Source organism: Chiloscyllium plagiosum, unplaced genomic scaffold (assembly GCF_037043375.1).
Source record: "Chiloscyllium plagiosum isolate Xiang-an unplaced genomic scaffold, Cpla_swu_hap1 HiC_scaffold_1, whole genome shotgun sequence".
In the NCBI taxonomy this organism is placed as follows: domain Eukaryota; kingdom Metazoa; phylum Chordata; class Chondrichthyes; order Orectolobiformes; family Hemiscylliidae; genus Chiloscyllium; species Chiloscyllium plagiosum.
The window spans coordinates 107,792,312-107,817,684 of NW_028270139.1; the positions used below are offsets into that span (position 1 = coordinate 107,792,312).

At 42.1% G+C, this 25,373-nt stretch overlaps 1 protein-coding gene across 4 annotated transcripts in view; it reads right to left on the bottom strand.

Moving 5' to 3' along the window:
• The window catches only part of npr3 (natriuretic peptide receptor 3), a 91,800-nt gene that overhangs the window by 62,389 nt on the left and 4,038 nt on the right, over window positions 1-25,373 (bottom strand). For all 4 annotated transcript variants that reach the window (XM_043686845.2, XM_043686782.2, XM_043686933.2 and 1 more), the window contains exon 2: window positions 8,025-8,147. In XM_043686845.2, coding sequence (XP_043542780.2) covers window positions 8,025-8,147 — 123 coding nt within the window. The remainder of the gene's footprint in view (window positions 1-8,024; window positions 8,148-25,373) is intronic.

Sequence of the window (25,373 nt, forward strand, 5' to 3'; positions counted from 1 at the left end):
CCTGAAGCTTGGCAGGTCCACAAAATTCTCATACTATGCCTATGACCTCTGGACGTATGCAATTAGGGAACTTGGGATCATATTGTCAGCAGGTTCAGTGCTCAGCAAGTTCAGTATATAAATCCCATTCCCTCTGGCTCCACAGCATGAATAATTTGCAAAATGAATACAACCAGTGACCTGGAGTTTGCAGCCACCGAAGCTCTGAAAAGAATCCTGAGCAAGGCAAATCTCAACAATTGCCTCCAAACTCCACTGACAAATTTTGCAAAGGTTGCCTAATAGTATGTTTATGAGGCCTAACAAGCATTTTAATTATCTACTTTGACCTAAAATACCTAGTATAAAGGCATTCAGAATTTAACAAACAAAAAGCAGAAACTGCTGCTGAAATACAGCACATCTATCTGTGGAGAAAGAAAAACAGAGTTAACCTTTCAAGTCCAGTGATCCTTCTTTAGAATTGATAGCAGATAGGAAAATATGGTACTGACTTTCTGCTGGTGGAGGGGGGAGGGTGCTGGTAGGGAGAAAAGGTGAGCGGATAGGGAAAGTTGGAGCCCAGAGAGAGAGAAAACGATCAGCAGAGAAAGAGATAATTGATGGTCGATTGTGGATAGATTATTGAAATGGGTTGAGAATGTTAAGTATTTAACATGTGAGCTACTACCGGAGTAGATTTGTGATAGGCTGTTCCATTGTTTAAGTAATGTCCTAGATGCGGGAGCAATATTTACTCTGAGAAACATATTATGATGGTCCCTGGGGTATCTGGCAATATTAATCAGAATATGATGATCAACATCACAAACTAGACATACAGGAATTAAAGTTGAAAAGTGTGGTGCTGAAAAAGCACAGCAGGTCAGGTGGCATCCAAGGAACAGAGGAATTAAGGTTTCAGGCATAAGCTTTTCATCTGGAATTAAAGTCTTTGTGAAGGGATTTTCTATATTAAGTTTTGAGTACCATTTAAAATTGCTTCTTGTACAAGTAGAAGTCCTGCTGGTCTGGCACTGGTGACTCTTACGCTTCTTTTTTGCACCCATTTGTCCACAAGAACAATGTATTAGTGAGTTTCCTAATGCAGTGATGAGAATCATTGGGACTGTATTCCAGCATGAGTCATCAGAGTGAGTGTACAGCTGTGGGGTCAGTTGGGTGCTGGAAAGGATTTGGTGATGAAAGAGGACAAATTAATGTGACGAAGGCCATGGGATGCTGGCAGGTCGGTGCCAGGCACAAAGAAATTCAAGTCAGTGCTATCTTGACAATTACCTGCGGAACTTATTCAGCCAGTTGTTGGCACATTCTCAATTATCTCCAGACAGCCACATTACCTTTGGGGGCACCATCAGTCAGAAAATGTAAATAAAATCTTCCTACCCGCCAAGCAATACACAGATATAAGTATGCAGGGAAAAGATGCTTACAGTGAACACCAATTCAAAGCTTCAAATCTGTCCCCTTCCATAATTTTAAATCTTGTCATCATCTTTACACAAGTTATGAGTATTCTTATGAAAATAACCATGTCTCATATTTTGGAGCAGAGCTGCGAGCAGAAATATAAACATCAAGCAATAAAATTCCACACTGAACTACCAATTTATTAAATAAATTGAAATGCAGCCAAATGCATCCAGACATTAGAAATAGTACATAAAATTAGCTCCTCAATGTGATATTTGCCTCAGCCACAGCATATTGTAACACCCTGTTATCATGATATAAGCGTTACTAATTATTTGCTTTGGCCTGGTGCTAAGCTAACTGGAAATGCTTGGAAGAGGGGAGCCATATCTTCTTGACCTCAGTTACATGAGATGAATTGTGTTTCCAGGGGACATTAAAGGACCCAAGAGGTTTCCAACTTGGCCTGCTCAGTCACACAAAGGCTCACATGAGAGGCTCACCACCCTGAATAGACATCATAATGGAACTGAGGGATAGCTGATAATACTTTCTTTTGGATAACTCAGGTGCTGATTTTTTTTTTGCAGTGGGTTTGACACAGTAGCCTCAAAGAGCCCGCCATACTCCATTTATAACCACAGAGTGAATGGCTGATTGAGGAGAAAGGATGATGAAATTCAAATCCATGCATTAACTCCAATTTGACAATGCATTCGGGAGCTCTCAGACTGAAGCACTGGTCCATGACTTCAGAAGAAGTATTGGGGAAAAAAATTAGACAAGGAATAAAATACTAACAATCCAAAGAACTGCAGTTTCTGAAAACCAAAATAAGTACAGAAGTTGCTGGTGAAACTCAGCAGATCTGGCAGCATCTGAGGATAGAAAGTGAAATTAATGCTTCAGTGATTCTTCTTCAGAACTGATTGTAGCTAGCAAAATGTTGGTATATAGGCTGAAGATGGGGTGCAGGGAGAGGGTGGAGGGGGTGGATGGAGGAGGAGGAGGAGTAAACAATAGGGCGGGACGGACCCCAAAAAGAGAGAACAACATCTGTTGTTGACGAAGGAGTGGGTAAAGGTCAGCCTGGGAGGGTCAATAGTTGCTCATATGATCCATTAGTAGCTGACAGTTGGGTTCGTTGTGATAGTAGCCCATGTGATGACAAAGCCTGGTGTGGATGTTGGGAGAAGCTCATTTGAGAAGGTGCTCAGTCCCCAAGATGATTGAACTTGATACCGAGTGCTGAAGGTTGCAGGTTCTCTAAGTGGAAAATAAGATGCTGTTCTTCCAGTTAGCACTGATTTCACTGGAGCGCTGAAGCAAGCCCGAGACAGAGATGTTGGCCAGGGAACACCTAGATGTGTTGAAGTGTCAGGAAACCAGAAACTCAGGGTCACTTTTACAGACAGAATGTAGGTTTGCAAAGTGATCGCTCAGCCTGTGTTTCATTTCTCTCATGTGGAGCAAACCACATTGTGATCAGAGCATATGTAGTGCAGGTAAATCACTGTTTTATCTGAACAGATGTGATAGAGATTGAGAAACTGGGAGAATGGAAACAGGATGTGGGGGTGCACAGTCAAGGCAACTATGGGACTCTGTGGGTTTGTACTGGAGACTGTTATTCTGGATCAATGGTGCTGGAAGAGCACAGCAATTCAGGCAGCATCGAGGAGCTTCAGCAAAATCGACGTTTTGGGCAAAAGCCCTTCATCAGGAATAAAGGCAGAGAGCCTGAAGCATGGACAGATAAGCTAGGGGAGGGTGGGGGTGGAGAGAGAGTAGCATAGAGTACAATGGGTGAGTGGGAGAGGAGATGAAGGTGATAGGTCAGGGAGGAGAGGGTGGAGTGGATAGGTGGAAAAGCAGCTAGGCAGGTCGGACAATTCCGGACAAGTCAAGGGGACTGGAAGTTTGAAACTAGGATGAGGGGGGAAGGGGAAATGAGGAAACTGTTGGTCCACATTGATGCCCTGGTTACGGTTGGAGGGGTGGGGTCTGAGGGCAGAGGTGCGGGATGTGGACGAGATGCGTTGGAGGGCACCTTTAACCACGTGGGAAGGGAAATTGCGGTCTCGAAAAGAAGGAGGCCATCTGGTGTGTTCTGTGGTGGAACTGGTCCTCCTGGGAGCAGATACGGCGGAGGCGGAGGAATTGGGAATACGGGATGGCATTTTTGCAGGAGGTAGGGTGAGAAGAGGTAGCTGTGGGAGTCGGTGGGTTTGTAAAAAATGTCAGTGTCAAGTCGGTCTTCACTAATGGAGATGGAGAGGTCCAGGACGTCTCCAGACGTCCCCAACAGTACCCTTCCACCGACACACTCATTCGTTTGGCCGAACTGGTCCTCACCCTTAACAATTTCTCCTTTGAATCCTCCCACTTCCTCCAGACCAAAGGGGTAGCCATGGGCACACGTATGGGCCCCAGGTATGCCTGTCTCTTTGTTGGCTACATAGAACAGTTGATATTCCGTAATTACACCGGCACCACTCCCCACCTCTTCCTCCGCTACATTGATGACTGCATTGGCGCCACCCCGTGCTCCCGCGAGGAGGTTGAGCAATTCATCAACTTCAACACATTCCACCCTGACCTTAAATTTACCTGGACCATCTCTGACACCTCCCTCCCCTTCCTGGACCTCTCCATCTCCATTAGTGAAGACCGACTTGACACTGACATTTTTTACAAACCCACCGACTCCCACAGTTACCTGGATTACACCTCTTCCCACCCTACCTCTTGCAAAAATGCCATCCCGTATTCCCAATTCCTCCGCCTCCGCCGTATCTGCTCCCAGGAGGACCATTTCCACCACAGAACACACCAGATGGCCTCCTTCTTTAGAGACCGCAATTTCCCTTCCCACGTGGTTAAAGGTGCCCTCCAACGCATCTCGTCCACATCCCACACCTCCGCCCTCAGACCCCACCCCTCCAACCGTAACAAGGACAGAACGTCCCTGGTGCTCACCTTCCACCCTACAAACCTCCGCATAAACCAAATCATCCGCCGTCATTTCCGTCACCTCCAAAAAGACCCCACCACCAGGGATATATTTCCCTCCCCACCCCTTTCCGCCTTCCACAAAGACCGTTCCCTCCTTGACTACCTGGTCAGGTCCACGCCCCCCTACGACCCACCCTCACATCCTGGCACTTTCCCCTGCCACCGCAGGTTCTGTAAAACCTGTGCCCACACCTCCTCCCTCACCTCTATCCAAGGCCCTAAAGGAGCCTTCCATATCCATCAAAATTTTACCTGCACGTCCACTAATATCATTTATTGTATCCGTTGCTCCCGATGCGGTCTCCTCTACATTGGGGAGACTGGGCGCCTCCTAGCAAGCGCTTTAGGGAACATCTCCGAGACACCCGCACCAATCAACCAAACCGCCCCTTGGCCCAACATTTCAACTCCCCCTCCCACTCTGCTGAGGACATGGAGGTCCTGGGCCTCCTTCACCGCCGCTCCCTCACCACCAGACGCCTGGAGGAAGAACGCCTCATCTTCCGCCTCGGAACACTTCAACCCCAGGGCATCAATGTGGACCAACAGTTTCCTCATTTCCCCTTCCCCCACCTCATCCTAGTTTCAAACTTCCAGTCCCCTTGACTTGTCCGGAATTGTCCGACCAGCCTAGCTGCTTTTCCACCTATCCACTCCATCCTCTCCTCCCTGACCTATCACCTTCATCTCCTCTCCCACTCACCCATTGTACTCTATGCTACTCTCTCCCCACCCCCACCCTCCCCTAGCTTATCTCTCCACGCTTCAGGCTCTCTGCCTTTATTCCTGATGAAGGGCTTTTGCCCGAAACGTCGATTTTGCTGAAGCTCCTCGATGCTGCCTGAACTGCTCTGCTCTTCCAGCACCATTGATCCAGAATCTGGTTTCCAGCATCTGCAGTCATTGTTTTTATACTGAGACGGTTAGCCAGCATCTCCTGAGAAACTGAAACAGAGATGTTGAGGAAGGGAAGGGAGGAGTCAGAGATGAACTGGGTGAAAGTTTAAGCAGAGAAATTGGAAGCAAAATTGATAAGTTTCTCCATTTCCAGATGAGAGAGGAAGCAGCAGTGATGATATCATTGATGTACTTGAGAAAGAGTTATGGGGGGTGCGCATCCAAATGGGACTAGAGCAAAATATATTGCGGCTGAACATAGAAAACAGAATAAGAACAATACAGCGCAGAACAAGCCCTTCGGCCCTCGATGTCGTACTCACCTGTGAACTAATCTAAGCCCTACACTATCCCATCATCCATGGGCTTATCCAAGGAATGTTTAAATCTCCCTAACGTGGCTGAGTTAAGTACATTGGCAGGCAGGGCATTCCACACCCTTACAACTCTGACCCCTCGTACAAGCTGATGTCATCATCCGAGGAAAATGACTCTCACTGTCCACCCTATCTAATCCTCTGACCATCTTGTATGTCTCTATCAAATCCCCTCTTAGCCTTCTTCTCTCCAATGAGAACAGACCCAAGTTCCTCAGCCTTTCCTCATAAGACATTCCCTCCAGATCAGGCAACATCCCAGTAAATCTCCTCTGCAGCTTTTCCAATGCTTCCACATCCTTCCTGTAAAGGGACGACCAGAACAATACACAATATTCCAAGTGTGGCCACACTAGCATTTTGTGTAGTTGCAGCATGATATTATGGCTCCGAAACACAATCTCTCTACCAATAAAACCTAACACACTGTGTGGCAACTTTCAGGGAGCCATGTACATGGACTACAAGATCCATCTGCACATCCACACTACCAAGGATCTTTCCACTGACCCAGTACTCTGCCTTCCTGTTATTCTTACCAAAGTGAATCACCTCACATTTAGCTGCATTGAATTCTATTTTCCACCTCTCAGCCCAATTCTGCAGTTTATCCAAGTTCCCTTACAACACTGTCCACTGCTCCACCGACTTTAGTGTCATCTGCAAACTTACTAACCCATCCACCTATGCCTTTGTTCAAGTCATTTATAAAAATGACAAACAGCAGTGGTCCCAAAACGGAGGCACACCACTAGTTACTGGACTCCAGGCTGAATATTTGCCATCAACCACCACTCACTGTCTTCTTACAGAAAGCCAGTTTCTAATCCAAACTGCTAAATCAACCTCAATCCCATGCCTCCGCCTTTTCTCCAGTAGCCTACCATGTGGAACCTTATCAAAGGCTTTGCTAAAGTCCATGTACACCACATCAACTGCCCTACCCTCATCCACATGCTTAGTCACCTTCTCAAAAAACACAATGCTGTTTGTGAGATATGACCTGCCCTTGACAAAACCATGTTGACTATCTGCAATCAAACTGTTGCTTGCTAGATGCTTATAAATCCTATCTCTTATAATCCTTTCCAAAACTTTTCCTACAACACATGTAAAGCTCACTGCTCTATATTTACCTGGGTCATCTCTTGAACAAGGGCATAACATTTGTAATCCTCAAATCCTCTGGCACTAAACCTGTAGACAATGACGACACAAAGATCAAGGTCAAAGGCTCCAACATCTCCTCCCTAGCTTCCCAGAGAATCCTCGGATAAATCCCATTCAGCCCAGAGGACTTGTCGACTTTCACTCCTTCTAGAATTGAAAACATCTCTTCCTTACTAATCTCAATCCTTTCTAGTCTAATATCTCATATCTCAATCTTCTCCTCGACAATATTCTCTTTTCCCAAGTGAAAGCAGATGAGAAATATTCATTTTGCACCTGTCCGATCTCCACAGGGTTCACACACAACTTCCCACTTCAGTCTTTGACTAGGAATAGGGCCAGTCATTCTTTTCTTCCTCACATTCCCATAGAAATCTTTAGGATTCTCCTTTATTCTACCAGCTAAAGGCTGCTCAATTCCTTTCCTTGCTCTTCTTAACTCTCTCTTTAAATCCTTCCTAGCTAATCTAACTCTCCATCACCTCATCTGAACCATCCTGTCTCAACGTCACAAAAGCCTCCTTCTTCCACTTAACAAGAGATGCAATTTCTTTAGTAAACCATAGTTCCCTTACCTTATCACTTCCTCCCTGCCTGACAGGAACATACCTATCAAGGACACTCAATACCTGTTCCTTAAACGAGCTCCACATTTCGATTGTCCCCACCCCCTGCATTTTGCTATCCCATTCTATGCATCCTAAGTCTTGCCTAATCACATTATAATTACCCTTCCTCCATCTATAACTCTTGCCCTGTGGCATGTACCTATCCCTTTCTATCGCTAAGCTAAACGTAATTGAATTATGGTCACTCTCTTCAAAGTGCTCACCTTCCACGAAATCAAACCGCTGGCTTGGTTCATTACCAAGCACCAGATCCAGTGTGGACTCTCCTCTTGTCAGCCCTTCGACATACTGTGTCAGGAAACCCTCCTGCACACACTGGACAAAAACTAGAGTTATAGCATTTCCAGTCAATGCTAGGGAAGTTAAAGTCCCCCATAATGACCACCCTGTTCCTTACACTCTTATCATGAGTTGTTTACCTTTCAGAACCTATATCATAATAAAGAAAATAATCAGAGCTGAAATATTTGACATTACTAACATTGGATAATACAGTGGAATTCTTGTAAAGAAATGTAATTACCATATAGGCTGCTGTTGAAGAGTTCGATGTTAAAGAATACATAGTCTCCGCTGGTCATTCCCTGTTGATGTGCTGCAAGCATGATTTTCCTTATGGTCTGACTACTCGCACACATAATCACAACTGAAGGGAAAAAAAAATATATCGCTTTAGGAAAAGTGCAAACGTAATAAAGGCACATCTTCCAAACAAACATTGGACGAATTAACAACTTCCCCATTGTCTGCTGATGATGTTAATTCATACAGAGCTACAGCTACACAGGTGCTCTCCCAAGTAATCATTCTTTAAATGAAAATATTCACAGTGGACATTGTCAATCTATTCAACTAAGGCATTACTGTATAAGAGAATGAATCTCAAGGAGTTAATGTACGTGTTATGCTGGCTCCATCCATTCTATTGATGCCACACACCATCTTTGGGTGCGGCAAAGAACTCTATTCTAGTTTTTTAAAGGGAGCAGCTCCCTAGAGTATAAATAATTATGCCTGACCACATTTAGTTCTACTTATCATGCAATAAACATTTTTTTAATTTAAGAATAGTACCTTTTCTGTAAATACTTTACCAGGAAGCACTAGGTAGGCCCAAGACAAAGCAAAGTCAAAGGAGGACTGGTGGCAATGAACAATCTCAAACAACCCTTTTCTAGTAATACCTGCTGCTCAAAATGATAAAAAGTACAAGGTGCATCTGGGGATAAATTGCAGCCATTACAACCTGGTCTGACTTTGTTCTCTTTCACTATCTGGAAATGCAAACTTTCCACTAAATCTCAATGAATAACTAACTGACAGAAGCAAGAAAACTTACTTTCTTCACTGCTTATGTTAAGAGGCAGCAGGAAGAATTTAACAGCTCTCAAAGCTGTTTGGAGATGGGTAGGGTTGGCCATTTCACTGGACATTATCACCATCCTGGTAAAAACAATGACTGCAGATGCTGGAAACCAGATTCTGGATTAGTGGTGCTGGAAGAGCACAGCAATTCAGGCAGCATCCGAGGACAGGCAAAATCGACGTTTCGGGCAAAAGCCCTTCATCAGGAATAAAGGCAGAGAGCCTGAAGCGTGGAGAGATAAGCTAGAGGAGGGTGGGGTGGGGATAGAGTAGCATAGAGTACAATAGGTCAGTGGGGGAGGAGATGAAGGTGATAGGTCAGGGAGGAGAGGGTGGAGTGGATAGGTGGAAAAGGAGCTGGGCAGATCGGACAAGTCCGGACAAGTCAAGGGGACAGGGTTGCTGGAGGTTAGAAACTAGGATGAGGTGGGGGAAGGGGAAATGAGGAAGCTGTTGAAGTCCACATTGATGCCATGGGGTTGAAGTGTTCCGAGGCAGAAGAAGAGGCGTTCTTCTTCCATGCGTCTGGTGGTGAGGGAGTGGCGGTGAAGGAGGCTCAGCACCTCCATATCCTCGGCCCTATCATCATCCTGTCCAATGATTGACTCCATATTGGGAAAATTCATGTATCGCCTTTCAGGCTGGACACTAATTAAGATGCTTAAATTACAAGTTTTCCATCACTTCAAACTTATCAAGCTCAAACTTGGAGGCCAAATACAGTACATTTTAAGTATTTTGATTGACCTGCTTCAGAAGCAACTGACTTGTGGCAAAGCTTTCATTTTCTATTAACCCTGTGCATGGCAAAGAATTCTTACAAAATCCTTACAATGCTGCAAGACCCAAATCTAAATTTATACTGGATAATGCATTTATTTATCTTTTTTTTCCTGCTTTCTCTACCCCCATAACAAAAATTAACCAAATAAAAATGTTTAACTGTAAGTATATAATGTACAAGTAGTAAATATATAGGTGTTATATTTTAAGTTAGCAATGCAACTAAAACAGATTGATTTGCAGAAAGATTTGTATGTTTATAGCATCTTTCATAATCCCCAAAGTACTTTGCAGCTAATGGAGGATATAATAAATTTAGAAACACAAAACTGAGTGTGTTGTATAAAAGAGCAACAACAATTTGACTTCAAGAAAATACTGCATTAGCTGTGATGCACTTTAGGACATGACCGGTCAAGAAAGACAATGCATCATTGGAAGTTCTTTCCTTTAACACACGTGAATGAAGCACTGCTGGTCTAGTCCTTTTCTTGTCTGTTTTAAAGTGCAAAGTTGTGTCAGTTCCTATATGAATCAACCACAGGACAAAAATAAGAATTTACAATTCCAGAGTGTCTTCAGCATTTAAAAAAAAACCTTAGAGAACCTTCTAGGGAATGGAGCAAACTTAACGTGGACAAATTCACAATAGATCAGTGTGAGGACAGCAAAATGAGGCAGCAGGAATCTGGAGGTTGAAATAAAACAACGAATTGTGAGATGCTGGAAATCTGAAACAACAACAGAAATTGCTGGAGAAACTCAACAGGTCTGGCAGCAACAGGGTGATTGGACATGAAAAGTTAACTCTGCTTTTTCTCCACATATGATGTCAAACCTATTAAGTTTTTCATTGTGTTTTCAGATCATAAGGCTGAATTTTTTTTATTTACAGAATGTGGGCAGCAATGGTAACACTGTGGAACCCTGATTTTACATGAGAAGGTGGTGGGACCTCAATTACATTGTCAAGGTACATTCATTGTATTAGGAGGTGGAAGAGAGTTCCAGGATTTAGATACAGTAATTGAGAAGGAATGATGATATAATTCCAAGTCATGATGATGTGTGAGTTGGAGGTGAACCTGTAGATGGTGGTGTTACCATATATCTATTGCACTTGTTCCTCTAGGTGGTAGGGACTCTGGATTTGGAAAGTACTGTAGTAGGACTTTTTTACTGTGCATTCTAGGATGGTGTATACTGCTGCTACTATCGACCAGTGGCAGAGTGATAATTGTTTCAATGGTGGTGACCAGGGGAGCTAACTTGCCCTGTTTGGTGATGAGCTTCTTCTGTGGTGTTGGAGCTGCACTCATTCAGGTAACTGGAGAATAATTTATCAAGTCCTAAGTTGTGTCTTGTTGATGCTGAAGGAGGAGTGAGAAGCCTGGTTACTCACTGCAGAATTCCTAGCCTCTGATATGCTTTTGCAGCAACAGTATTTATATGGCTCATACAGTTCAGTTTCTGGTCAATGGATGCCCCCTGGATATTAGTTGTGATAATTCAGCACTTGGGTGATGTGAATATTATCGGCCCAAACCTGAATATTACCCAGGTCTTGCTGTAGACAGGCACAAACTGCACTATTATCTGTAAATGGAACAGAACACAGTGCTAACTTCAACAAACTTCGTCACTTCTGACCTTACAGTCACAGAAATGTAATTTATGAAGCAGCTGAATATGTTTAGGTTTAGGACAATAACTTTGAGGAACTCTTGTAGTTCTAGGCTACAATAATTGGCCTTTAACAATTACAGCCATTTTCCTTTGTCCTTGATAAAATATCAATCAGTGGAGAGAGTTCCCCAATCCCTGGACTGTACACTTGATCAAACACAAATCACAAAGATGGGAAACAGCAAGATGATCAAACTATTTGAAAGTGATGAGTAGAATTCTAAAGTTTTGTCTTAGAAAAAGGAGTAAATCAGGTTTATAATAACCAAGATAATAGAATATACACTTTAAAACTGAACAATAATCCAACATAGGTTAAAAACAGCAAATTGTTTCTCTCCTTCCTATGGCATTATATGAATGACTTTTTTTTTTCCTACATTTACAGGACTGAGTTAAAATTGTGTAATAACCTGACCTGCTTCTGAGTAGCAGCAAGAAATTTGATGATTCAGTACACATCTTGATGAAAAAAAACATTCCTATGTCATTCTTTCCACATCTATAACATCTACATTCTCTTCAGATTCTGACCAGCTAAAGCAAAGTCAGATTTATTATTTTGAATGATCGCATTAAATACCATGGATTTAATTCAACTGCCTCACAAAATGAGCAATATTATCACACATTTAACTTGAATGTTAATGTCAAGGTTAAAGACGATAAAGGGCAAAAAATTGTTCATGTATTTCAGAAGGAAAGGTTAGCATGGGGCATGCTGCCTTGTCAGAGGGTCTGCCTTTCAGATGAAGGTTTTAACTCAGTTGTTATCCAATCTCTCGAATGGACACAAAAAATGAAATGGCACCATTTAAAATATGTTTAGTTCCAAACAGTACTAAAACATATTGGAGCAGAAATTAGTCTTAGATGGTGATGAGAAGTATATGATTTTGAGGTAGACACCCATTTTACACAGCACAGATTCCACTAACTTGAGTCGAACTGAATATCAAGCACTGAGCTTAACAGGTGAACAACCCAATATCAGCCATTTTGTATCAACACCCGAGGTGCATTTTGATTTCATTATCTTGCCACTTATGTTTGATTGATTTTTTTTGTACTTAGTTGCATGCATTACCAGTTGGTATAACAAGAACAACAGTGACTATTTAAACAAAATAATTCAAAGTAATTCCTCAGAGTTCTGAGGAAGGCTTACTGGAGCCGAAACATTAACTCTGATTTCTCTCTACAGATGCTGTCAGCCCTGCTGACCTTTCCAGCAACTTCTGGTTTTGTTTCTAATTTACAGCATCCACAGTTCTTTTAGTTTTTATTAAGATTTCAGATTTGACTGCTGAATCTTGGCTGAATTTGGTTTGGTTTTCTCAATAAGTTTGTTTTTGGAAAGTGCAAGACAAGTACAGCATTGGAGGAGGCAAGCGTTGAGTGATCTGGAGTTCCAGAAGGAGTGGGTAAGAAGTAAATGCAGCAGGGATAGTTCCTGAGCTAAAAACAAATGTGCAGAAAGAAGTCTGCTAGAAATCAAACAGTACAATAGTATTACATACCTCTGAACTTAAATCGCAGACAGTAAAGTTGCTAAAGTAAAGGCCACAGTTACATTGAGGGTGCTGAAAGAATGGGAAAATGGCTCTTGTTTTTGTGATGCTTGGTAAAATTATAATTTCCCAGCAGATAAGATGCTTGTGAGGTATTGGGAAGACACAAAGGTTAAGCTGGGTCCCACTAGCATATGTATGTGCAAGCTGATCCTGAGTTTCAAAATATGGTCACAAGCACATAAGGGAAGGTACTGGTAAATCAGAGAACCAATTTAAAGATGGCTGAGTCATGAACAGCTTCTCCTTCGACTGACTTCTACTTCAAGAGTGATGTCAACGGTTTGATTCATATTGAATGGGAGGAGACTTGAATGCAACATAAACACCAACACAGTGTGGTAATAGAGAGACTCCCTACAGTACGGAAACAGGCCCTTCAACCTAACAAGTCCACACCGACCCTCTGAAGAGTAACCCACCCAGACCCACTCCCCTACCCTACATTTATCCCTGACTAATGCACCTGATACTGGACAATTTAGCACAGCCAATTCACCTAACCTGTACATTTTTGGATTGTAGGAGGAAACCTAGGCAGACATGGGGAGAATGTGCAAACTCCACACAGTCACCCAAGGCAGGAATCGAACCGGGTGAGCCACCATGCTGCCTCAGTGTGGTTTCATCAACTACCTGTTTCTATGTTGTATGTTACATGTAATCAGATGTAAACTCACTCAATGTAATGCTTTTCTAGGACAATTAAGCTGCCAGGCTGAGCACAATTCAGTTTCTTTAAATCACGAAGTTTGTGTGGTCGCCCAAAGACATAATGGGCACATGCACTTTTAAAAGGTAATGTAATATAATACTCACACATAATACTTACTTGGTTATGGACCTGTCCTGACAGTAAATCCTGAACATTCATTTCAACCTTTCACCATTATTCAGCTTAACAAGGTGAACGTATTACCAAACCTGAAATAACATTCTAATCGTTTGCACTGTATACTTGACTACCATTTATAGGGTTGATTTACTTTTCTTTCAACTCCTCCATTCTTGGGCCTGCACTCATTTTATTTCATCCTGACATTGTTACACTGATTTATTTTCATACTCAAAAGTTAACACAAGCACTATTACGTATTCCTTTTCTTTTGTCAACTAATTTATTTTGTTGACTCATCCATTAGGACAATGTTTTTCACTAACAATTCTTCTAAGCTCCAATCCACTACATTAAATATATTTCTTCTTGTTAGATTCTGATGAAACAATCACTATAACATGTACATCACTTTTGAGCACCATACTGGTGAAATATTCTCCATTTGCCTGGATGAGTACAGCTCTAACAACACTCAAGAAGCTTGACACCTTCCAGGACATAGCAGTCCACTCAACTAGCACCACAGCCACAAACATTCAATCCCTCTACCACTGACATTCAGTAGAAGCATTGTGCACCATCTACAAAATGTGCTGCAGAAATTCATCAAAGCTCCTTTTAATCAGCACTTTCCAAACCATCTAGAAGGACAAGAGCAGCAGATAAATAGGAATCCTACCACCTGCAAGTTCACCTCCAAGCCACACGCCATCCTGACTTGGAAATATATTGCTGTGCTTTCAGTGTCAATCAGTCAAAATCGAAGAACTGCCTCCCTAATAATATTGTGGATGTATCTCCACCAAACAGACTGCAGCAGTTCAAGGAGGCAGTTCATCACAACTTCTCAAGGATAGACAACAAACACTGGCACAACCAGTGATGCTCACATCCTGTGAGTGAATTTTTAAAAATGAGTCCAACAAAGGTTCACAGATAAATGTTTTAAAATATTTAATGGGACTTAAACTAAAGTCAACATTTGCAGCCCCTGAGAAACAGTCATGAAGAGTATAGAGATGACAAGTTCAATTTATCTCCAACAACATTCTTTTTTGTTTACAGAAATAACTGATGAACAGATTCACTCCTGTTATCACATTCACCCTCTTTTGTTCAATACATGCCCCTATTCACATTATTGCTTCAGGTAAACATATCTGTTTTTTCTTTAGAAATCAAAAACAGCAAATGTGGAATTATTTTATTTTAAATACTGTTTGAAAGATGCCAGGAAGTAAAGAGATATGGAAGTAATCACATTTACAAAATAATTTTGTCAAATTGAGCTAGTTATGAAGACAGAAGAAAGATATGGCTATGGGTCTGGAAGACATTGCAGAAGAGTGAAGAATAAATTACATTGACATTATAGATTAGGGAGACAATGTCAAAGCACGCTCTATAGTCTGGTCATTTAGTCCAAACAAGATAAGGGTACGTTATGAAGGACAAAAGCTAGAAGGACAAGGGCAATTGATACAAGGGAGGGCAATTGATACAAGGGAGCGCAATGAGTTGCAAGTTCCTCTCCATGCCACACACTGTCCATACTTGCTAAGTTTCTTCACTGTCACTGGGCCAAAGTCAGGAAACTCACACTAATAGTACTGTAAGTGTATGTACACCACATATACAGCAGCAGTTCAAAATGGCTCACCAGCAACTTTTCAAAGGCAATTAAGGATAGCATTGAATGTTGGCCTGGCCAGTGATAACCTCATCTGATGAACGAATATAATTTTTAAAAAGTTATTCTGGAAATTATGAGGCTAATTTACAAACAAGATTCAAGAAATTAATGTTTTCTTTTCCAGAGCAATGAACGAGCAAAAGCATAAGAAAATGGTTAAAGCAATTTAAGATTAACATAAGATGGAACTCAACAAGTTATTTATGTTAGAGAACGAGAATGGAGCTGGAGGATATCAGGACAAAATCTGGAGGCATCAATTGATATCAAAGATTTAAAAATGTCTGCAAGATAGTTAACATACAAAGCTAATACCCAGCTTTAATTTACAGGAGTAACTCAGAGCCAGAGAGCTCAAAACGATGCTCTTCTTGTGCTATGTGGGAAGTGCCCAAGCCATCATGCATGTAGAAAGTGTCTTTTTTTTGTTTCGGAGCTGGAGTAGGGACTGGGAACACTAGTAACCTTGAGTTGAAGAGTGTCATGGATACCACATACAGAGAGGTGGTCACAAACACAGGCAAAACATTCACAAGCAGGATGGGAACTGTTAACCACTGGGCAGTGTAGAAGTCTCTTCTAGCTATTTCCCTGCTAAGCAGGTATACTGCGTTGGATATTGGTGAAGGGAATAGCCTCTCAGCGGAAAGCAACAACAGCCAAATTCATTGCACCACAGTTTGCTCCTCCACTCTGCAGCAAAACCTAGTGTGGAAATACAATAGGTAAAACTTATAAAGGATTCAACAGTGGCACGGTGGCACAGTGGTTAGCACTGCTGCCTCACAGCGCCAGAGACCCGGGTTCAATTCCCGCCTCAGGCGACTGTGTGGAGTTTGCACATTCTCCCAGTGTCTGCGTGGGTTTCCTCTGGGTGCTCCAGTTTCCTCCCACAATCCAAAAATGTGCAGGTTAGGTGAATTGGCCATGCGAAATTGCCCGTAGTGTTAGGTGAAGGGGTAAATGTAGGAGTATGGGTCTGGGTGGTATACGCTTCGGCGGGTCGGTGTGGACTTGTTGGGCCGAAGGGCCTGTTTCCACACTGTAAGTAATCTAATCTAATCTAATTGAAAGAGGAATAGATAGCCATTCCTGTGGCCACAAATAAGACTCAAGGACAGTATGCTTCCTCCCTGGTCCTAGGGTCAAGGATGCCTCACAGCAGCTACAGGACATCCTGGAAAAGGGAGACAACAGCCAGCCAGTGGTCATGGTACACATTGGTACAAGAACACACGTTTAAAATAAAGAATGAGGTCCTAAAACCAGAACATATGATGTTAAAATGCAAGTCAGAGTAGAAATAGCAGGATTTATCAGATGAACTTGTGGTTAAAGAGATGGTGGAAGGGGGAAGGTTTTGGACTGGGGCACTGGGACTGGTTCTGGGAAGGTGGGATCAGTACAAACTGGGCGGGTTATACCTGAGCAGGACTGGGCCCGATGTCCTAGGGGAAAGTATTTGCTGGAATGGTTGGAGAAGATTGAAACTAAAATATCAATGGAATGGAACCTATGAAAGGAGGCAAAGGAAGGAGAATGGAGGACAAGAAAAAAAAAGACAGAAAGAGGAAGAAGCAAAGTGACAGGCAAAGAAATCAAGGATGATGCCCAAACAAGGAGCAGTGAAAAATAATAGGAATAGGAATGGGACTAGTAACATTAAAAAAAAAATCAAGCCTTAAAGCGTTGTACCTTAATGTGCAGAACATTGACAATAATTTTGCACAATGGGATGGAAACTAATATGATATAGTTGGGATTATGGAGATATAAAGGCAGTGTGACCAGAGATGGGAACTGAATATCTGGGGTATTCATATTTAGGAAGGACAGACAAAAAGGAAAAGGCGGGGAGTCGCATTGCTAGATAAACAGGAAATTAATGTTGTAGTAAGGAAGGATATTAGCTCCGACAGTGTGAAATCTGTATGGATAGAGCTGAGAAACATCAAGGGGCAAGAACATCAGTGGGGGTTGTATATAAATAAGCAAATTGTAGGGGTGATGTTGGGAATGGTATAGCACAGGAAATTGGAGATGTGTGCAACAAAGGAACATCTGTCATTATGGGTGACTTTAATCTGCATACAGATTGAGCAAATCAAATTAGTAGCAATACTAAAGTAGAGGAATTCTTGGAGTGTATACAGGATGGTTTCCTGAACCAACACACTGAGGAACCAACCAGAGAACAGGCCATCCTGGACTATAAGTCATGTAACGTGAAAGTAATAATTTGCAATTTATTTTTGCAAGGTTCCTTGGGGGATGAGCGAGCAAAATATGATTGAATTCATCATCAAGGTGCAGAGTGACATAGATGATTCTGAGACTAGGTTCATTTATCTAAATAGAGGGAACTATGATGGTTGCAGACATGAGTTGGCTATGATAGATTTGGGAACATTATTCAAATGGATGACGGTAAAAAAGCAATGGCAAACATTCAAAGAGCACATGGTGATTTGCAACTATTGTTATCCCTGTTTATCAAAGTAAAATGGAAAAGTGGCCAATTATGTCTTAAATGGGACATTAGAGATAGCATTAGATCCAAGAAAGCGGCATACAAATTGGCCAGAAAAAAATAATAGATCTGAGGAATGGGAGCAGTTTAGAATTCAGCAAAACAGGGTGAAAGGACTGATTGAGAAAGGGAAAACAAAGTACCAGAGTAAGTTGTGGAAATATAAAAATTGACAATAATAGTTTCTATAGCTATGTGAAAAGAAAGAGATTGAAGTCAAATTAAGATTCCTTGCAAGCAAAGACAGTGGAATTTGATAGACTGCTTAATAAAGTTAGATCACATGGAATTCAGAGAGAGCTTGCCAACTGAATACAAAATTGGCTTGACAGCTGGAGACAGAGGGTGGTGGTGGAGGGTTGTATTCAGATTGGAGGGTTGGTTTCAGATTGGAGACTTGTGACCAACAGTGTTCCACAGAGAAAGGTGCTAGGTCCACTTTCATTTGTCATTTATATAAACGACTTGGATGAGAATTTAAGAGGCATGGTTAGATAGTAGCTGATACCAAAATTGGTGGAAAAGTCAACAGTGAAGAAGGTTATCTAAGATACCTTGATCAATTGGGCCAATGGGCTGCTGAGTTGCAGATGCAGTCCAATCTAGATAAATATGAGCTATTGCATTTTAGTACAACAAACAAGGCTAGGGCTATTACAATTAATTTTAGGGCCTTGGGTAGTGTTGTAGAACAGAGGGACTTAGGGGTGCAGGTACATAATTCTTTAAAGTTTCTGTCACATATAGGTGGTTAAAAAGGCATTGTGCACATGTGCTTTCATTGCTCAGTCCTTTGAGTATAGGTGTTGGGAAGTCATGTTGAGGTTGTACAGGACATTGATGAGGCCTCTTCTGGAATACTCTGTCCAGTTCTGGCTACCCAGTTATAGGAACCATAAGAAGATGGAGGGGGTTCAGAAGAGATTTACCAGGATGCTATAAAGAAAGGCTGAATAGGCTGTGACTTTTTTCACCGGCGTGTAAGAGGTTGACAGATGACCTGATAGAAGTTTATAAAATAATGAGGGGTATAGGCAGAGTTAATTGTAGTTGTCTTTTCCCTAGGTTGGGGGATTTCAAGACTAAGGGACATATTTTTAATGTGAAAATAGTGAGATTTAAAAGACACATGGGTGTAATTTTTTTTTTACACAGAGGGTGGTTCACGTGTAGAATGAACTGCCTTAGGAAATGGTGGACGTGGGTACAATTACAGTGTTTAAAAGACATAAGTACATGAACAGGACAGTACATGGAGGGATATGGGCCAGGTGCAGGCAGTTGGGACTAGTTCAGTTTGGGATTATGTATGTCATGGACTGGTTAGACCGAAGGGTCTGTTTCCATGCTGTATGACTTTATGATTCGATGACATTAGTGTGTAAAATTAAAGTGCATGGGATGAGGATAACCTACTGAGATGGATAAGATTAGTGCTAGGACTCCAGCCATTCATAATATATACCAACGATTTCAATGAGGGAATTAAATGTAAATCTCCAAATTTACAGATGATACAAACCTGAATGGAAGGGTAAGTTATGAGGAAAGTGCAGAGATGCTTCAGTGTGATTTAGATAATTTGAGTGAGTGGGCAAATGCATGGCAGATGAAATATAACATGAATAATGTGAGGTAGCAAAACTGGAAGGCAAATAATTATCTGAATGGCTGTAAGATCAGAGAGTGGAATGTAACCTGAGAATCCTTGTACACCGATCACTGAAAGTAAGCATACGGGTGCAGCAGGTGGTAAAGAAGGTAAATGAAATTTTGGCCTTCATAGCGAGAGGATTCGAGTACAGGAGCTTGCTGATATTATACTAGGCCTTGGTGAGACCAAGCCTGGAATATTAAACGCCTATTTGATCTCCTTCTCTGAGGAAGGATGTTCTTGCTATATACATGAAGTACAGCGAAGGTTTACCAAATCAACTCCTGGAATGGTGGAATGAACATATGAAGTGAGGTTGAATTGTTTAGGATTATAATCTGCTGCAGGTCTGGAAAGCATGGGGGCGGGGGCGGGGGGGGTCACGTAGTAACTTATAACATCCTAACAAAAGGGTCAGTCTAAGGATACACAGTAACCAGATAAACAGAAATGTCTTCACCCGGGGAGGAGTAACTCTATGGAATTCACTATCACAGAAAGCATTTCAGACCAAAACGTTGTATGATTTCAAGAAAGTGTTGGATATAGGTCTTGAAGCTAAAGGGTTCAAAGGATAAAAGGGAAAAGCAGGAGCAGGTTCTCGAGTTCAAACATGATCATAATGAATGTCAAAGTAGGCTGGAAGGGCTACTTCTGCTCCTGTTTTATATGTGTCGACAACATGTGTGTAGAGGAATGAGAAAACAAAACTAAGAGGATTACTTGTTTCTATATATTAATATTACTTGCATTCATCATCAAATAAATGTTTACCTTAATAACTCATTCCCTTGCCCCACTCCACCTTAAACTTCACATTAAAGAGAATGTGTAATTCGATTAAGATACTATTAAAAATCTCTATCGAACATGATATTTTCTGTGCTTTGCAACCAAAATGCTGGCAGTTGAAAGCAACTAGCCATAGCTTAGTCGTGAAAACAAGAAAATGTAGCTAGATCTTCTTGATTTTATTTGGAATCCACCAGATAATTCAATAAATGAAAATAGCAATGACAACGATAACAACTTATATTTATAATACTTTATCAGAATAAAATGGAACTTCAGGGGGGCAAATAGCAAACATTTTCACCAAACTACACAAGGAGACACTAGGAAATGGGACGCAAGATGGCAAGCTTCTTCAGCGTTGTTGGAGCTGCACGCCTCAGACAAGAAGGGAGTATCCCATCACACTCCTGACGGGCCTTGCAGATAATGGACAGGCTTTTGAGAGTCACGATATGAGTTACTTACTGTGGTACTCCTGGCCTCTGACCTGCTGTTCTCGGCACTGTGTTTATGTGGCGAGTCCAGTTGAATTTCTGGTCAATGGCAACCCCAAGAATGTTGACAAACAGGAGGTTCAGCGATGATAACACCATGAATGTCAAGGGGTGGTGATTACATCAGCTCTTATCGGAAATAATCAATGTCTGACATTTGTGTGAGGCCAAATGTTATTTGCCACTCGTCAGACCAAGCTCAGACATTGTGCAGATCTTGTCGCATTTGAACTTGCTTCTGTATCTGAGGAGTCATGAATGGTGCTGAGCATTGTGTAATCATTGGTGAACATCCCCATTTCTAGCTTATGACAAAGGGAAGGTCACTGATGAAGCACCTGAAGGTGGTTAGATCCAGGACACTACCTTGAGGAACTCCTACAGAGATGTCCTGGAGCTAGGATGACTGATCTCCAACAGCCACATCTATCTTCCTCTGTGCCATGTCTGACTTCAACCAGCAGAGAATTTGCCCCCGATAACAAAACTGGAATCAGTGGGTAGAGGTCCTTGATGCCAAACTCGGTCAAATGCAGCCTTGATGGCAAGGAGTGTCACCTCACCTCACCCTCTGGAATTCAGCTCTTTTGTCCATGTTTGAACCAAGGCTATAATGAGGTCCAGAGCTGAGTGGCCCTGGCGGAACCCAATCTGGGCATCACTGAGCAGGCTATTGCTGAGCAGCTACTGCTTGATAGCACTGTTGACACTTTCCATCATCTTAATGATGATCAACTGGAGACTGATGGGACGATAAGTGGCTAAGTTGGATTTGTCTTGCTTCTTGTGCACAGGATAAAACTGGATAATTATGCACATTGTTGGGTCAATGCCATATTTTGTAAATATAGTGCAAGAGCTTGGCCAAGTACATGATAAATTCTGGAGCACAAGTCTTCAGTACTATTGCCATTATATTGCCAGGGCCCATAGCCTTTGCTGTATCCAGTGCCTCCAACCATTTCTTAATGTCATTTGGAGTAAATCCAATTGGCTGAAGATTGGTATCTGTAATGTTGGGGACCACTAGAGAAGGCCAAGATGGATCATACCCAGGGATGGTGATGATGGTGTCTGGGGCATTATAAGGTATGACTATGGCCACTATGTTGCCAGGATCCATAGCCTTTGCATTATCCAGTGCCTCCAACCATTTCTTAATATATTACAGAGAGAATCAAATTGGCTGAAGACTGGTAACTGTAATGTGAATTGAGTATGGCCATGTCAGGCTGTTGATTGACTAGTCAATGAGCTAGCAGTCCCAATTTTGGAACTAGCCCCAATATGTTATTAAGAAAGACTTAGCAGGGTCAACAGGGCTCTTTCTGCTGGTGTATTTTACAGTGTATAGGTCGATGCCAACTGGTCATTTCTTTGTTTTGAACTCAGTGATTGATACAGCTGAGTGGCCTGCTTGGCCATTTTGAAGGACAATTGAGAGCTAACCACATGTCTATAGGTCTTGAGTCACTTGTCTGCCAGACTGGGTGAGAATGGCAGATTTCCTTCCCTGAAGGACATTAGTGAACCAGACAGGTTTTTCTGGCAATTGAAAATGGTTTCATCATCAGTAGATTCTTAATTCTAGATTTTTAAAAATATTGAATCCAAATTCCACCATCATGCAAGTGAGATTCAAACCTGCATCTCCAGAAATTAGCTGAGCTTTCTGGATTTATAGCTGAGTGATAATATCACTAGGCTATTGTAAGATAGGCAGAGCAGAGATGTGAATGTGTTTTCAATTATATGAGGTGGAAGACTGCCCAAGAACATTGAAATAAACATCCCTAAATTTACTGTCTTTATATTAGTAAGTAGATTGCATTAGACAATAGACAATAGGTGCAGGAGTAGGCCATTCAGCCCTTCGAGCCTGCACCGCCATTCAATATGATCATGGCTGATCATTCCTAATCAGTATCCTCTTCCTGCCTTATCTCCATAACCCTTGATTCCACTATCTTTGAGAGCTCTATCCAACTCTTTCTTAAATGAATCCAGAGACTGGGCCTCCACTGCCCTCTGGGCATTAGTTCTAACTAAACATTGTCTTCCTAATAATTCACAACAATACATCATGCTGTTAATAAACCATTTGGTAAAAACTTTTTCATATTATGTGCACTACTTTCCATTTATGACTCAGAGTGGAGATTACAAACTAGTTTGGTTAAGATTAGATTCCCTACAGTACAAAAACAGGCCCTCCAACTCAACAAGTCCACACTGACCCTCCAAAGAGTATCTCACCCAGACCCATTGTCCTACTCTATATTTACCCCTGACTCATGCACCAAACACTCGAGCAGTTTAGCATGGCCAATTCACCTGGCCTCTGGGAGGGAACCAGAGCATCTGGAGAATACCCATGCAGACACAGGGAGAATGCACAAACTCCACACAGACTGTCGCCCGAAGCTGGAATCGAAGGTGGGTCCCTGGCACTGTGAGGCAGCAGTGCTAACCACTGAGCCACTGTGCCACCCAACATGTTAATGTGTTATGAAAATTACATATACATTGCCCAAGCAGCTGAGGCGAAGGAGAAGGAGCAAGAAGACATTGTTTGCATTGTGGTCTCCAGGAAGCTGTCAAGGTACTCGACAAGTGACCGGCTCACTTGCATGCCTGGGTAGCCAATTGTGATGAGACACAGTATGTTGAGTTGGTAGAAGCACTCTGTACTGAGCGTGGGATCAACCTGATGAAGGTTGATAACAATAAGAAGGTTGGTGAATGGGTAGGTCTGTGAGAAACAGACCAAGAAGTGAAGCTCCACAAGATTGCAGGCTGTGGCTGTGGTGTTGTTATCAAGGATTATGGCAAAGATTCTCAAGCCAAGGATGTTTCATAAACAAAATGAAACTTTTTTAAAACAGAGGAAGAAGAGACAACCAACACAATGCCCTTCTGGCTGGAAGGTCATTGATTGGCTCTTCTGATTGCAGCAACAAGAAGCTTCAACCCAACTCCACATTCAGCACAGGTCTAACATCCTCATAATCTCTCTCAGACATAATGCTGAAGTGTAATCATCATAAACAAATATGCGAAACCAAATTTATCAATTAAATGATCCAACATTCCCAAAAAGGCCAACCAATTACCCTTGTGCATTCCCTTCATGTCAATATGTTTTTGTCAGTTTTGTGGACAGGACATACCTGGGCAATTTTCCACATTGCCAGGTAAATGCTAATATACTTATGTTAATTCTGGAACATAATTCTTCTGTACAGTTACTGAATGTTGTCAGGACCCATTGTCTTTGCAGCATCCAGTGCCATCATGCCACTTCTTGATATCAAATAGAGCTAATCAACTTGCCCGAGGACTGGTATCAGTGCTGCTAAAACCTCAGGAGAAGGCCAGGATGGACCATCCATTTGGCACAGCTCACTGACAGTTATCAAAAATGTTTCAGTCTGGTCATTTGCACTAAGTGCTGGACCTCCCTGTAATTACAGATTCAGATGTGATTCACAACCATTCACAGACGGATTTGGAAGGATTTCAGAATTTTAGTCTGATCCATTGGCTGTGAAATTGCTTCACTGCACCAAGCATTTGTGTGTGAATTGACACCAGATCTTTTCATTTTACATGATCCTATTGAAGTCTTCAACTGTATTCCCTGCAGCAGTAACATGTGCAACATACTGCTCTCATGATCTGTTACCTAAACTACAATTACCCCTTGCCTGGCTGTAGGCTACACAAGTATCTCAACACAGTGCCTCACCATGTCCAGATTTTAACTCCAAGTTCACACATAAGTTTTCATTTGTCTCTTGTACATCTTTCACTGCTTTCTCTTCAAAGAGTATCTGGTCAAGTTGCTGGTTTTGGGAATCCGAAAGTAGAAATTCACAGGGTATTGTTGCATTGAGAGAAATGTGCATGCTTAAAGCATCTGCTACTAGTAGATCTGAAGAGGTTGTTGGACAAAGGGATAAATAAGATGTGAGAAGGAGGATCACAAATCAGCATACTGCCGTCTTCAAAGTTTTCAGCGTAACCAGTAGCCCCACCATGTCCAATGATGGCGACGACCATCTCCTTCACCACAGTAAATATGTACAACCATGTTTGTCCCTGTCAGCCAGGGGCTGCTGCACCCTCTTGTCCTGCAAGGGAGATGGAAGTGTGCCAGATAAGGCAGATAAGTAGTTGGATTATATGGGTTATATGCCTGTCATGACTGCATAACTGGTAAAGTGTACAAGTTATGCAATGTCGTGGTGATGCTAAGTATGTGATGGTGAGGCAAAGATATGAATGTTACATATGAGTAGTGGTTATTAGGAATCATCATGGGTGAATGGAAAGGTTGCCAGTGCATTAAGCAGTGTACAAGGCTAGTAGTTGTTGGGGTTAGACCACAGGCAATCAATACAACAGCTATTTTCTTCCATTGCTTTCATACCAGCTATCTGGGCAGGGCCTCTTGACGCTCA